The sequence below is a fragment of the Alligator mississippiensis genome, chromosome 10, assembly GCF_030867095.1.
Source record: "Alligator mississippiensis isolate rAllMis1 chromosome 10, rAllMis1, whole genome shotgun sequence".
In the NCBI taxonomy this organism is placed as follows: Eukaryota; Metazoa; Chordata; order Crocodylia; family Alligatoridae; genus Alligator; species Alligator mississippiensis.
The window spans coordinates 43239918-43256009 of NC_081833.1; the positions used below are offsets into that span (position 1 = coordinate 43239918).

The 16092-nt window shown below is 47.6% G+C and overlaps 2 protein-coding genes across 3 annotated transcripts in view; one reads left to right on the forward strand and one right to left on the reverse strand.

Annotated features, from left to right (window-relative positions):
* NECAB2 (N-terminal EF-hand calcium binding protein 2) overlaps positions 1-16092 on the reverse strand; it is a 441556-nt gene that overhangs the window by 28634 nt on the left and 396830 nt on the right. The gene's annotated exons all lie outside the window — the stretch shown is intronic.
* SLC38A8 (solute carrier family 38 member 8) overlaps positions 7503-16092 on the forward strand; it is a 35208-nt gene continuing 26618 nt past the window's right edge. Inside the window, exon 1 of the mRNA XM_014605246.3 lies at positions 7503-8058. Coding sequence (XP_014460732.2) covers positions 7870-8058 — 189 coding nt within the window. The 5' untranslated portion in view covers positions 7503-7869. The remainder of the gene's footprint in view (positions 8059-16092) is intronic.

A 16092-nucleotide genomic window follows, 5' to 3' on the forward strand; every position in this document is an offset into this window, starting at 1 on the left:
GTGCTTCTAGTGCTGCGGCTGGCAAAAATGCTAATCAGTACCAGATGTTTCATAGATTCATAGATGTTAGGGTCGGAAGGGACCTCAATAGATCATCGAGTCCGACCCCCTGCATGGCAGGAAAGAGTGCTGGATTTAGATGACCCCCAGCTAGATGCCTAACTTCCTCTTGAAGACCCCCAGGGTAGGGGAGAGCACCACCTCCCTTGGGAGCCCATTCCAGACTTTGGCCACTCTAACTGTGAAGAAGTTCTTCCTAATGTCTAGTCTAAATCTGCTCTCTGCTAGCTTGTGGCCATTATTTCTTGTAACCCCCAAGGGGCGCCTTGGTGAGTAAAGCCTCACCAATTCCCTTCTGTGCCCCCATGATGAACTTATAGGCAGCCACAAGGTCACCGCTCAACCTTCTTTTGTGGAGGCTGAAGAGGTCCAGGTGCCCTAGTCTGTCCTCATAGGGCTTGGCCTGCAAGCCCTTAACCATACGAATGACCCTTCTCTAGACCCTCTCCAGGTTATCCACATCCCTCTTGAAGTGCGGCGCCCAAAATTGCACGCAGTATTTCAACTGCGGTCTGACCAGCGCCCGATAGAGGGGAATTATCACCTCCTTGGTTCTGTTTGTCATGCATCTGCTGATGCACAATAAAGTGCCATTAGCTTTCCTGATGACTTCGTCACACTGACGACTCATGTCCATCTTGGAGTCCACTAGGACTCCAAGATCCCTTTCCGCTTCTGTGTCACCAAGCAGGTCATTTCCTAGGCAGTAGGTATGCTGGGCATCTTTCCTTCCTAGGTGCAGCACTTTGCATTTCTCCTTGTTGAATTGCATTCTGTTGGTTTCCGCCCATATGTCCAACCTGTCCAGGTCTGCTTGTAGTTGTTCCCTGCCCTCCGGTGTGTCCACTTCTCCCCACATTTTTGTGTCATCCGCAAACTTGGACAGAGTACACTTCACTCCCTCATCCAAGTTGCTGATGAAGACATTGAAGAGTATTGGTCCAAGGACCGAGCCCTGTGGGACCCCACTGCCCACACCCTTCCAGGTTGATACCGACCCATCCACTACGACTCTCTGGGTACGACCCTCTAGCCAATACGCCACCCACCGGACCCTGCAGTCATCCAAGTCACAGCCTCTTAACTTGTTCACCAGTATGGTGTGGGATACCGTATCGAAGGCCTTCTTGAAGTCTAAGTAAACGACATTTCCCCTACTCCTGCATCCAGGTGTTTTGTAACCTGGTCATAAAAAGAGACTAGATTAGTCAGGCATGATCTACCTGCTACGAACCCGTGCTGGTTTCCCCTCAGCATAATTTGTCCTGCCGGGCTCTCGCAAATGTGAGCCTTGATAATTTTTTCAAAGACTTTGCCAAGGATGGAGGTGAGACTGACTGGCCTATAGTTGCCCGGGTCCTCCTTCCTCCCCTTCTTGAAAATGGGGACCACACTGGCCCTTTTCCAGTCCTCCAGGACCTGGCCCGTGCGCCATGAGTGTTCAAATATTCCCGCCAGTGGCTGTGCAATGACATCGGCCAGTGCCTTCAGTACCCTCGGATGGAGCTCATCCGGGCCTGCCAACTTAAACGCATCCAGTTCCTCCAAGTGCCTCTGCACCATATCAGGGTCTACGCTTGGTAGTCTGGCGCCCTGCTGCTGCCTCTCTACAATCCCAGTGAGAGACGTGTCTTGCCCCTCGCTTAGGAACAGTGAGGCAAAGAACTCATGGAGGAGTTCAGCCTTGTCCCCCCTGTCCATCACCAATTGCCATCTAGTATCATGCCCATCATGTTGTGGTGGTTTATATGGGACACAGTGACTCTTTGCTCAGAATTTCCATATGAATGAGCCCTCTATTTGGCTACTGCAGCTTTGAATGTCCCCATTGCAGGCCGGCCCTCCAACCCTCAACCTTACCCTTTGAGATGGAGAAATGAGTCCAAGAGGATCACTCACCAGCAGTGGCAGACCATAAAGCAGTCCAGATAAGAGCCTCCCATTACTGCTTACGCTGCTCGCTCCCTCCCCCAACCACAGCCAACTGCTTCCAAAAGGCACTTCAATTTGTGGGAAAGTTGTGGATGTGGCAAATCCAGTACGAGCCCAAGTCCTGATGGGAAACTTGAACTCTTGACATTCTGACCCAGGGATGAGCCTGTGACCTTCTGACCCACACAGACCACTCACGTAGACTTGTAATTCTCTTTTGTCACTGAAGTGATCATGCTTCCATTTAAGTACTTATGAGAGAAAAAAAATGCTATGGGGGATCTGGATGCTTTCCTTTGGCCAGGGGCACTTTCTATGTGCCCAGCTGCTTTATTGCTGAATAAAGTAGAGGTTTCTGTGAACCAGGATGGTATGTGTTACCTCACAAGAGTTTGTGGGAAGCAGTTTGCCTCATCAGAGGGTCTGACTTTTTGCTCGGTCACCTGGGTATAAATCTAGGCTATTCCACAAATATTAATGGAATTATTTAGCTCTACTCCAGTGTAACTGAGAGCAGCATTTGGCCCCTAGTTCTGCTTGTGCCAAAAGTATCTGATTCTCTTGTCCTACTTGCATGACTGTTGATTTATGATCTAATATAAAAACTATAACTCAAAGCTGAGAATCAAAACAAAAATTCAGGAAACTGCTAATATTGAATATTTTCTGGTACACACTTCTATGGAAGAAAGTTATCTATAGTGTTATTACATGTGATCCTACATATTTTCCTATAGCATTCTGCAAGTTAAAAATGTAACGGTGAAGGAAATAATTTTTTGGTTTTATATTTACATTGTGTATATAAAACCTTTCCTCTGATAAGCTGCTGTCTCCATATGACTTTGTTCATATGCCTGCAGGTTCAATAACATTATCCTATGGTATAAAATGCACACAAAATGTATATGGCACAAAATGCACTAAGCACAACACTTAACAGCTTCATCAGTCAAAACTGCTAGCGTAGGATCCTGTGCCATAGTTGATAGCTGAGACCTCAAGCATTGTTCTTTGCTAAATGATCTACGTGCAGGATCAGGGCTTTAGTTTGTTCATTGCATGTTCCTCTGCTACACGGTGGGATGATGATGATGTGTTTTGGGCAGGGCTGTCAATCACAGTTAACTCATGCAATTAACACAGAAATTAATATGTTAATTTTTTTAATTGCACTAATTGCACACATCCTTTTGACCTGTGGAGCAGACCAGCTCCAGAGCAACTGGAACCCGTGCACACAGCCCCAACTCCGGCCCACTCTGCCTGCTCCAGACACACCCGCCCATGCTGAAAAGCAGCAGCAGCAGCAGCAGCTGGGCAGAAGCTGCAACTTGGCATGAGAGAAAAGCAGCCCCTCCCCCTCACTGCTGCCAGGGTATTCTTGTTGCAGTTATCCAGAGCCCATGCCTAGGCTGCCTTGTGGCTCCTCTCTGCTGCCTCTGGGCCCCACAGCAAGGTGACAGTGCAGAGGACCTGCAGAGCAGCCTGGGTATGGGCTCCAGACAGCTGCAGCAAGAAGGGCCTGGCAGCAGTGAGGGGAAGGGCTGCTTTTCTTCTGTGTTGAGTAGCAGTTTCTGCCTGGGCACTGCCATTGCTCAGCATGGGCAGGTGAGTCTGTAGCAGGTGCAGGGTGGGGTGGGGTTGGGGCTGTGAGTGCAGGTTCTGGCTGGTTTGCTCCTGCTGGGGCAAGTCTGGAGCAGGCATGGAGTAGACCAGGGCTGTGCACTGTGGGTGGTGGCAGTGAGGAGCCACAGGGTACACGGGGTCTGGGCTGTTGGGTGGGAGGTGCTATCATTTAACTGTTCAGTTAAAATTGCAATTAATTGCAACTATTTTTTTAAATTTCACAATTAATTGCAATTTTTTTTTTTAATAGTTTGTTAGCCCTAGTTTTTGGGTAACACTTACACACTGAGGGATCTTCCGTACAGGAATACTTCTTTCACTTTTGTGTACAAAGCAATTACAATAATGCAACATGACTGGGGAACTGTTTTATTTCTAGAGAACAAGCATTACTGTAACTCTTTAGTGTTGTTCTTAAACGAGAAGAATCAGGTTTCACAATTAGTGGCTAGTAGGGCTGTGAGAAGCTTCAGGTGCTGATTCGATTCGGGGGAAATTCGGCCTGATTTGGTGGTCGAATCTCCGAATCTGAATTGAATCAGGAGAACAACTAAAAGGTCCAAATCGATTTGAAGCTTTCTGAATCAATTCGGAAAAGATTCGGAGAGCTTTGGCGATTCAGGCAGTCCCCGTTTGCTGTAGCAGGGAGCTGGACCCGGACTCCATGCTGCTAAGTAGGGGGCAAGGGGGACACCGCAGCAGGGCCCCTGCCAGACCCCATCCCCTGGCTGCTCCCCCAGCCCCCCTGAGTGCCTCCCTGCCCACTCTCCCAGCCCCCCAGCTCCCGGTTCTTTAAAAAAAAGCCTCCACTCACTGGCTTCTGCCAGGTGGGGGGGAGAGCTGGTGATCCCTGCTGCCCCCCACTGCCCCATGCCACATGAGGGGGCTTTACCCTGAACCCACTGGCTCTCCCAGCCCCCCCCCATGGCTGCCCTGCCTGGTCCAGCTCCCAGCTTAAAAAAAAAACAAAATAAAAAAAAAAGCCCCCCCACGCTGCTGCTGCAGTGGCCTTGGGGCTTCTGGGGGCTTGTGGTAGAGTCATCCATGCAGTGCAGGGCAGTGGAGTGCAGCGGGGATCACCCTCTTCCTCCCCACACCCCTGCCTAGCAGCAGCTGGTGTTCCAGGGGGCTTTTTTTTTTTTTTTTTAAGGGCCAGGACCTGGGGGGAAGGAGGGGAGGGGGGCTTCTGGCAGAGCCCCCCCCCCCCCCCCGTAGGGTAGTGGGGGGCAGCGAAGATCACCCTCCCACCTGGCAGCAGCCAGTGAGTATGTGTTTTTTTTTTTTTGTTTTCTTTTCTTTTAAGAGCCAGAGCTGGGAGAGTGGGCAGGGGATGGGGAGATTCAGTTGGTTTGGCTGCGGTTGAATCTCAGAATCAGATTCAGCTGAATCAATTCAGGACAGTGATTTGAATCACTGTCCCCTGAATTGGCCGAATCCTAATCCGAAGCAAATACTAGCCACTTCACACAGGCCTTGTGGCTAGACTGCTGCCTCTCTCTCAGACCCCTGTTATCTCATTGTTTCCTAGTACTTCCCTGTCTGTATTCTTTTGTTGTCTCTTTTCTTATGGTTTAGGCTTGGACATGCAACATGTTTCCACTCATATAATTAGTCTTTAAACTGTTGTACAATACAGAGTAGATAGCCAACACACCCACCCACATTGGTGGGTCATTAGACTGCCATGTAAAAGTATCCCATGGAAAACCAGAAAAACTACAGTAGCATAAGAATCATGGCTGCTTATAGACATGCTCGTTCACATTCTAATTAGACCACGTCAGAGCAGACTCAATTAATTGCCTCGTCATCACCCCCATGCATTTCAAAATGGCTATGAGGGTACTTTATCTAAACCTTGCCAAATAAGCTTGATAATGCCATCCCATGGCCATTTTGAAATACACGGGGATTTAATACATGCGACAGTGAACCATTTTAATTAGTCCAGGATCTGCTGTAATTAAAACACCCCCACACCTGAGCACATGTATAGGCAACCCATGCATGCATCTGCAGTTACCCCAGGGCAGTGGGTTCCAGTGCACAATATTACATGCTTCTCTACCACCAAGTGGTGAGGTGCTGTAATACTACCAATTGCAAATATTTAGCCTGGGAAAGCTACTTGTATGCTACTCTGGCTCCCAACTTAATTTGCATTGGTGTAAAGGTGTTCTGTATATCAACATCCTGTAAGTTTTTGAGATGGGGACCAGATTTGATTTATATTTTCACTAGAGATGCACCTATACATTGGTCCCATATTTGATTAGCACCAATATTGGGAAAATTGACAGTAGCAGAAATGGTCTTTTTGCCTGATGCAGCTGATAAATGCCCCATGTATACACGCAGCCACACCATGCACGTGGCCAGGAATGCAGCCCAATGGCTTGGAGAGCAGCATTGGCTGATAAGTCTGTTGTGTGGGAAGGGTGGAGGGAGGGAAAAATAATGTGGGGGGCAGATTGAGGCCCTTGTGGTGAGGGAGCAAGTGGGGCAGGGGCAGGCACTGCTCAGTTGGGGAGGGGCAGGCATGGGATAGAGCCATGAGCAGCTCATCCAGAGGGCATGGAGGCAGTTCCTGCTGCTTCCCTACCCTGAGAGACATAGGAGGCATGTGCCCCTGAATCTGTGCGGGGTGGGGTAGGGCAGGCTGCCACTGCTAGCTGGGCTGGGCTGGGCTGGGCTCTTCCCAGTGGAGGTGTTGGGCCGGGAAGGTGCTGAGCTCTTCCTGGTGGGGCTGGGCTAGGCTGCATTCAGGAGGTTATGGGGGGGCTACAGTGAATTTTGGGGTGGCTGCAGTCCCCTCCCCCCCCATAGCCCTCTCTCAGCACCACTGCTGCATCCTGAGCACAGCCCAGCCCAGCCCCCCTACTTGGAGGAGCTCAGTGCTGCCCCAGCCCACAGCGGCAGCCTGCCCTCGCCCCATGTGCAGATCTGGAGGCACATGCCCCCCATGCTCTCTTAGGGTGCATGCAGGGTTGGAGCTGCCCCGCACCCTGCACCCCTTGGACAAGCCACTTGCAGCTCCATCCCATGCCCCAGCCCTCTCCTTCCTTCACTGTGGGGGCTTTCATCTGCCTCCCCATGACCCTTCCTTCCCCCACACCAGAATTACCAGCCCGACACTGGTCTCCAAGCTGCCTGGTTGCATACTGGAATCGGATCAGTATTGGCTGATATGGCTCCTTAAAAATCAACTATTGGTATCGACCCAAAACATCTCTATTGGTGCACCCCTAGTTTTCACAGTGTGTAGCACAGCGGGGTCCTTCCCCTTCCTTGCTTGTGTACAGTAGTGCGTGGGTCTCCATGGAAACTCATCTTTGCCTGGCCATGTGTCTGATCATTTCAACAATGGGCACAGCAATAGGTAAGAGCAAATGTGATAGGAAAGGAGTTGAGGAGCAAGGGATAGAGTAGGAAGTTCACCAGGTTACTTAGTTACTGCAAAGCACATTAGAGTGGCTTAGTGCTTTGAAGCAATAGCAGAGGAAAATCCAGTGCAAACAGTAAACTTCTACTAATAAATGTGATTCTGCCACTTCAAGTATAGATAAATATCCAGTGAAGGCCTCAATTCAGCAAAACATAAGTGCATATTTGAGCACATGCTTCAAACACTTTGCTGAACCGAGGCCAATAAGAACTGATCTAAATCCCACTGAAATCATTAATGGGTCTTTCTCTTGATCTGTTAAGTTGGGGTAGGTTCCTCTTGTCTGCAGGTATCTAGCTGGCATTATACATCAGACCTAAGTTGTTTCTATTTAATGATGCCCTGACCCTGGAGAGAAACCTAGAGCTCACTTTTCTCTTCTGTTTTGAAAACATCTCTTTACCACAAAATCTTACACAGCCACTTGTTTCACTCCTATTTCAACTGCTCCACAGACACTGCTAATTGAATTAGCAGCCACTGAGACATGACTGAACACAGCTTGCTTTGCCTAATTGGCTCAAATTCTCCCAACCCTTGATTGGTTAAGAAGCTGTTTTTTTCTCCCAACTCGGAGCTGTGGTGAGGGAGAGTGTGGAGGGCCCTACCCCTTTTAACTTTTGTTCTCCAAAAGGGCAGGGGGGAAGGGAATAAACTCTTTAACTTAAGACGTCTTTGAAAGCTGGCCCTAGGACAATGAGCAGAACTGCCTTCCTGAGAAATTGTTACTGCAGATAGAGTTGTCAGTCAGTACGGTCTGCCCACTCTGGGGCCATTAAACCCACCCTCCTTTCCTTCCAGAGATGGAGAAGCTAGCTAGAGACAGAATCAGCTTGTTAGCCGAGCACCCTGTGGAGAGAGGTAACCCACATTTATCCTCAGCTGGGGCTGTCTTCATCATGCTGAAATCAGCTCTGGGAGCAGGACTTCTCAATTTTCCGTGGGCTTTCAATAAGGCTGGAGGGATCACAACAGCTGTGCTTGTGGAGCTGGTAAGTGGCATGGGCCCTCACTGTATAAATTGGCTACCAGCTTGAGGAATATTCTGCTTTAGTGTCTAGAATGGCTCCCATAGCTTAACCTGGCCTTAGTGATAATAATTGGCTTTCTGCATCTCCCTTCTCCCTCCTGAGAAGGGAGATGCAGAAAGCCTTTTCACCCATAAAATCCAAATCCTGTGCATCTGTAGCTACCTTCTCTCCCTCGTTTAGTCCAGCCAAAGCTGCAAACCTCATAGCTGTCTTCTGCGCAGGCAGGTATGTTGTCTTGCAGCATCTGACAGAGACCCTGATTGTGACTGGAGTATATTCAGCTGCTTTCATAACGCAGATAGACTCTTTCGGAAGTTCGGGAGGTGCTCTGGGCTCAATAACTAAGTGTACACTGGACTCAGCCTGCCCTATCAAATCAATGGTTTATCATTGATTTTAGTTATAGGGGATGATTCCTGTTTTGAAGCAGCCTGTTCAGCTAGAACATGAGCCATCAAAGAATCACTGTCTTTATATGTGTGTTTCTCTTCTTTAGTACCCTCCTGTCCTTCAGTAGCTACAGTGCTAGCTTGGGACTCCAAAGGCCAATGTTCAGCTTTTTGCTTCAAGATTCCTGTAGCAAATCACTCATACTCAGATCCACAGCAGGACTTGAGTGCCTATTCTACTTAAGTCTAGGAGCCGTGGCTGTAAGACCTGTGATCAAGCTGTTAGGCAATCACCTTTTTGTCAGCAGTTTCCCCAGATCCCAAAGACTTTGCTCCTTTGCATGCCCACAGCTGCTGACATTTTGGAAAGAGTGTGCAGCTCATTGCTTATCTCAAACCTGTAACCAAACAGGATCCCCAAACTGCATTCTTCACCACAACCACTCCTCCCAGGGGGCTGGTCCACCAAGCATGCCTACCATTAAGAGCTCAATGCAGAGCAGCCATAGCCACTCTCATTAAAAAGTAAAAAAAATAAAATGTGGAGCTCCATTCTTCAGCTAGGTTTCAGTGGTTAGAGAAATCACCTTGGGACACTGGAGATTATGTTCAGCACCCTGCTTTGTCTGAGGGGATTCTAAGCCATGTCTCCTACCTCTGAGTGCTTTAACCACTAGGTTATCAGTTAGACTGTACCCTCCCTGTGGTAGTGGTGCCACAGTGGAAGGAGAAATGCAAGATTAATGGTGCCAGAGAAACTGCACCACATGGTGTACAGTGTTAGTCCAGGTGCCTGGCTTATCCTGGTAGGATCCTTCCATTTTGGAAAGAAGAAATAATCATCTGATTTTTGCACTCCCTCCTCCCTCCCACAAGTTTGAGAGACCAGTACAAATGCACTCACATTCTTCCCCACCTCCATAAGCCTTGCATGTATGAGTACAGAAGGAAAAGCTTTGGTTCTGGTCTTTTCACCGTGATCCTTTGATCTCTTCTGTTCCTTTAGCTAATTGACTGCTGTCAAAGGTGGAGGCTTCTCCAGCCATGTTGTAACTGAAATGCAATAGCAAACACTTTGTGAGCCTATTCTTACCTGTGTGGGTTAGCTATGTTGAGTGCACCTGCAACAATGAATGTCTCAGAAGAAAGCGTGAAACAATGGACCCCCAGCAAGCTTAGATGCGAGAGATGTACTAAGACAGAACTTTAGGTGCCTGGGGACCCTTAACCTTAAGAATGAGATGCCTCTGCAGGTTAGGGACTTCCAGGATGACGTAACAACTGAGTTTTGCTTTCAGGAGCACAGTTTTACAAGTTCTTTTGGATCAGGCTATACAGTTCCCTTCCTCTCCCTGCCTGATCCAAGGTCCAAGGATCAGGCCTTTATTCATATTTCCAAGAATGGGTTGCATAGTTTCTCACTATATTAAACTGTGTAACTTGCATTCACAATCTTTGTATGTCTCCATCTTGGTAATCAATTGAAGAACTCCTGAGAAATGTCAAAGACTTTACGTAATAATTGGATCCTTTTATTTTCAATAGCATGCAGGTTAAGTCTATGGAAAGAAGTGAAAGGAACAGAATACAAGCTGGGTAGGAATATAAACAAAAGCCTTTCCTCAACACCAGATGTAAATGATCTATTAGCTAAATTACTGTTTAATATATAAGTAATAATAAAGTAGTTCAAGTTAAACATACACAATGTTTAATCATCTCTTCAGTCAACTCTGTTGTTTTCATCCACTCTGGAAATAAACAACTAGTTCAAAAACATAAGTTCTTCCCAGGGGAGATTTACTCTATTCTCTATTGTTACAACAATATTTTAATATAGTTAAGTATTTTACTTAAAGAAAAAAACAATGAATACCAAAAGGCAGAGGGTTTGTGTTTGTTTTTGAGCAATCTTCTTGAATCTACTATTATAGCATCACCCTAAAAGCAAGTTCTGCATAAGCCTGTATATTTATTTCTTTGCCTCTCTAATCTTCAGTACAAGAAATTAAAGGACTCTGGGTTCAATCCTGTAAAATAATAATGCATGTAATGATTACTGCTGTGTATCTCTGTTTTCCCCTAGTGGGACTAGGTGCAATAGAAAAGTGATGAAAATTTGGAGGACTCTGTCTTAAGCAAAAGACTTACTGCCTTATAAAGCAGACAGGGCTTTTAGCATGCAGCTAGCAAGATTCCAAGTGGCACTGCCTAGTCTTCTTATTCTCACCTCTCAAGTGACACAACACAAATCCAAAATAGTGTGGCTGCTACCTCAGAAGTATTAGGTTAGTGAAGAGCTATTATTCCCCATTTTGCATGTAATGATCTATCATGATGGCTAAGTTGTTCTATTCCACCCTGGTAGGTCTGCACTGTAGTCATTGCAGTTTGTGCAAGTTTACTTGAGCTAGCTTGCCCTGACCACACTAGCTCTGGTACTGCCAGCAGCGGACCCACAATAATAAGAAACTGAGTATGGCAGGTAAAATACAGCCTGTGGGCTAGATCTGGCCCACCAAGCACTTTCATCCAGCCCACAGCGCCCACCAGCAAATTGTGCCCTGCCCAGCCCTTCCACCCATGAGGGTGGGAATGAGGTGCCCATGTGTACACACAGCACAAACATACTCTACTGCCTTGCTCCCACCCTCACAGGCGGAAGGGCCTGGCCAGCCAGCACACAGCTTCCATGCAGGGCTGCTGCCCCTGGGGACCTGCTCTGCTTTCCTGGTCTCCTGCTGGCTCTGGGCAGCAAGTTGGGAAGTGGCAGGGGTATAGCTGGAGCTGGGCAAGGGTGTGGACCATGGGGATGGTGGCAGTGCAGAGCCCACACCTAGGGGGGCAGTGGCAGCTCACAACTTGGCTGGGCAGTGTGTGGGTGTGAGGGAGGGTGGGCTGTGTGGGGACCCCCCTACATATTCCCCCCATGGCGCACAGCCCCGGCAAGTAGTGGCAGCAGCAGCGGGTAGGGTACTCGGTGTGCAGGTGCCCAATGGCGTGCAGCTCTGGCCAGCACTGCACAGCAGTGAGGTTTCACAACCTCTTCTGGGCTGCCTGTAGCGCTGGCGCTCCCTGCCAGTCACATGCAGCCCCTACACTTGCACAGCACAGGAGGGAAGTCTCGGGTCTGGAGCTAGCTGCCTTCCCTGCCCCCCAAAGGAAGGCACCTGGGGCTTCTCTTATCTGCTGTGCAGCCCCAGCGGGAAGGCAGCCAGCTCCAGCACCTGGGGCTTCTCTCCCATGTTGTGCGAGCACAGGGGCTGTGTGACTGAAAGGGAGCACCAACAATAAAGACAGCCCAGGAGAGGTTGTGCCCATTGCTGTGATGTGCAGTGCTGCTGGAGCTGTGCCCTGCCAGGCACCTGTGCCTTGAGCATCCCATCTGCTGCTGTTTCATCAAGGGGGGAGTGTGGGGGTCCCCACTCCCCACCTTCCCTCACATACCCACAACCTCTCCCCACAACCTCCACATACATACAAGCCCCCAACATACCCTATGCCCCCCCCACAGCCACATCTGCTCACAATCCCCCCACCCCCACACACACCCCACAATACACCCACACCCATACCCCACCATACACCCCCCACAATTAAAAACTACGTATTTATTTTTGAGTTATTATGTAGTCACCTCTGTATACAGTATGCAAACACAAGTCACGACAAAAATATTTCTTGTAATAAAATATATTATAGTAGGTATTTGACTTAGTGTATGATTTGTTGGTTTTTTTTTCTGGTTCTAAGATGGCAACCCCCCCCTCCAAAAAGAAGTATGTCTGGGGGATAAAGGGAGGGACTTCTGGTGGCAGAGGTTAGAGGTGGGACTTTCAGTCCCAAGATGGTGACCAGGGGGTGGGGCAACATCAAGGGGTGGGACTACCCATGCAGCCCTTGACAGCTCACCAAAACTTATTAAGCGGCCCTCCACCTGAAATAATTGCCTGCCCTTGGAGTATGGACTAACTGCTTGAGCACATTCCCAAGTTCCTGAGCTCAGCGGTGCTATAGCTACAAGGTCAGCAGTGTTTGTGATAGTTTAAAGCCAGTTCTGGTAAGTGTATAAGGCTAAAGTAGAAGGAAAAAAAATCTTGCTAGTGATGGTATCTTACTGTTTTAATTCAGCAGTGATATCATCCCCATTAGAAAGGGGATCTGTGCAGCAAAATAAACTAAATCAAGTGCTAGAAAATGGAGTGAAGAAAGAGTGTAATTATAGGAAAACCTCACTAGTGAATATCTAATCAACTTAATGCACAATCTTCCTCCACATTAAAGAACTCTTAATTGGTCTAATGCTTAAAAAATAATGTTCAGTGTTGACATGTACCAAATCTTTACAGAAATCAGGTTAAGTTCCTCCTTACCACATCTTTTTGTTCCAAACTGTGGAGAACTGTAAGGGATAGAAGTGGCTCTTATGAGACTGGAGAGCAAGGATCATAGGATGAAAGCTATTTCTAAGAAATTTACTGATTTAAAGTCTGTCTTCCACCCTTCCTTAAGTAGTTTCCTGCTCTGAGTAGCCTCATGGAAGATCCTTAGAGGTCTGATCAATTGGTCATTAAACTTTCCTACAACTTGGCCAGCTTGATAGATATTTGAATCTTGTATCAAACCATGACTGATAAATAACTTGTTATGAATAACATTTCCCCTGCCGTTTAACTAATTACATACTTAATACTCAATCAGGTAATTGAAATAGAGACTATGTAGTTTCCCTCCCCTACAATAATTAACTCTTCTAAATTGATTATACACAATTAGAAGTTACTGTAAAAAATGTTTTTAAAATAGGAGATAGCTAGCTTGCTTGCTGGGTTAGTTTTCGGATGATCTAAAAGGGGGTGCTCAATCACAGGGTTATTGCAGAAGACAAAGTAAATGTAGATACTAGCCTTAGTTTTCTCTCCATGTTCTCATTAGCAAGATATTCTCAGGGATTTAAATAAGCAAGAAGATATTAATTAGGCCACACAAGCACATTTCAGTAAGTCCTGGTTTATTTATCACCAAAACAACATTGATCTTTGGTTGATAGGGTGACAGACACTGAATACATTATGTCTCTTCAGTTTGCTTTTACCTTTTTAAAAATAGAGACCAAGTGTATGAGACTTCTATTAAACCTGTTAGATTTCTGCAGGCACACATGCCAGTCCTACAGCCACAAAACAATAAATTGAAATAAGTCATGATTTCATTTCCATCCACTTGGACATGATCAATTAGAATATATGGAGTTTCTAGTGATAGATTTAATTGCATCCATCCTATCCTTTCCTGAGAGTTCTCATTACAGTTGAATTCATAAAGACAGTTAGATTGCTGGGGTAGTTGTAGGGTAGGCAGGTCTTGCATACTTGCAAGTCCTCCGGTGGAAGAATTTAAGTTACTTGTTCCAGTTACAGATAGAAAACTCTTGTCCACATCTCAGTTGCTTTTACTGTGAGATTTCTTGATTGGTAGAAAGTACCAATGAAGTATCCATTGAGCAACTTCTAACACAGTATACTTTGCTGAGGGGTTGGCAAAAGAGGGAAACAAATTTTGGTGCAAAAAAAAAATTAATATTAAAAAAAAAAAGGTATCTCAAGATACATTAGTTTATGGTTTACAGGCTATTTCTGCACCAACCAAGTATATGGACACAATGTGCATTTCCTATGCACCAGCTGTGCTAGGAGTTAATCTAAATGGCTTTGTTAATTGCTTAAGAACCTTTATTTCCTTTGTAATGATTTCTTCTCCTGAGTTTTCAGTGATCACATGTACAGTACAGTACAGTATGTGGACCTGTCACGAGTAGCCTGGCACAGCCAACAGATCAAAGGGGGCAAGAGGGCGCAAAAGCCCCCATGGCTCACCAAAAGCATATGGGAATGTCTAAAAAGGAGGCGTACATCCAATGGAAGGGAGGGGCTATCACCAGGGAGGACTTATATCTCTGTTGCTTGGAGCTGTAGGGGGGCGGTCAGGAAGGCCAAGGCGGAGATGCAACTGGGACTAGCTACCCAGATCGAGGATGAGAAGAAGTCCTTTTTTAAATACATAGGGGGTAAAAAGAAGGTACCGGGTAACATGGGGCCTCTGCAGGACACGCTAGGAAATCTGGTCGTTGCTCCAGACAACAAAACTAACCTATTTAACAGTTTCTTTGCCTCCATTTTTCTGAGCAGGGGCCTGGTCACCCCCCACACTGAGACACCCGTAGACCCCAGGGGAGGCACACCCAGGCCTAGGGTCAGTGAGGACCAAGTCAGGGAACTTCTGGAGGGACTGGTCATATTTAAATCAGCAGGTCCTGACAATCACCCCAGAGTGCTGAGGGAATTAGCAGAGGTCATTGCGGGACCCCTGGCACAGCTTTACAAGCACTCGTGGTGCTCTGGCGATGTGCGAGAGAACTGGAAAAGGGCCAATGCAGTTCTCATTTTCAAAAAAGGGAGGAAGGAGGACCCAGGAAACTATAGGCCAATTAGTTTTACCTCGATCCTGGGTGAGCTTTTTGAGAGAATTATCCTGGAACATGTCTGCGAGGGGCCAGCAGGGGAGCTTATGCTTAGGGGCAACCAACACGGGTTCATTAGAGGCAGGTCCTGCCAGACCAACCTGGTGGCCTTCTATGACCAGGTCACAAAATCCTTAGACGCAGGTGTAGCTGTGGACGTAGTCTTTCTGGACTTTAAGAAGGCCTTCGACACTGTCTCTCACCCCATTCTCATTAAAAAACTAGGGGACTGTGGCATCAACACCTACACAGTCAAATGGGTCACTAACTGGCTGGAGGGCCGCACCCAGAGAGTGGTGGTGGACGGGTCGTATTCGACCTGGAGGGATGTGGGCAGTGGGGTTCTGCAGGGCTCAGTCCTCGGGTCTATACTGTTCAACATCTTCGTCAGCGATTTGGACTAGGGGGTAAAAAGCACCCTGTTCAAATCTGCAGACGACACTAAGATGTGGGGAGAAGTGGGCATGCTAGAAGGGAGGAATAGGCTGCAATCGGACCTAGACAGGTTACAGGGGTGGGCGGATGAGAACAGGATGGGTTTTAATACTGACAAGTGCAGGGTACTGCACCTGGGGAGGAAGAACCAGCAGCATACCTACAGGCTGGGGAACTCCCTTCTCGTCAGTGCAGAGGCAGAAAAGGATCTTGGAGTCATTGTTGATGCCAAAATGAACATGGGCTGACTGTGGGGACACGGTCAGGAAGGCCATCCATACCTTGTTGTGCATCCACAGATGCATCTCAAGCAGGTCCAAGGAGGTGATCCTCCCCCTCTATGCCACACTGGTCAGGCCGCAGTTGGAGTACTGCATCCAGTTCTTGGTGCCAGACTTCAGGAGGCATGTGGACAACACGGAGAGGGTTCAGAGGAGGGCCACTCGCATGATCAGGGGGCAGCCTGGCAAGCCCTACGAGGAGAGGCTAAGGGACCTGAACCTGTTCTGCCTCCACAAGAGAAGGCTGAGGGGGGATCTAGTGACCATTTACAAACTAGTCAGAGGGGACCAGCAGGCATTGGGAGAGCCCCTGTTCCCCCAAGCACTACCAGGAGTGACTAGAAATAACGGCCACAAGCTGGCGGAGGGT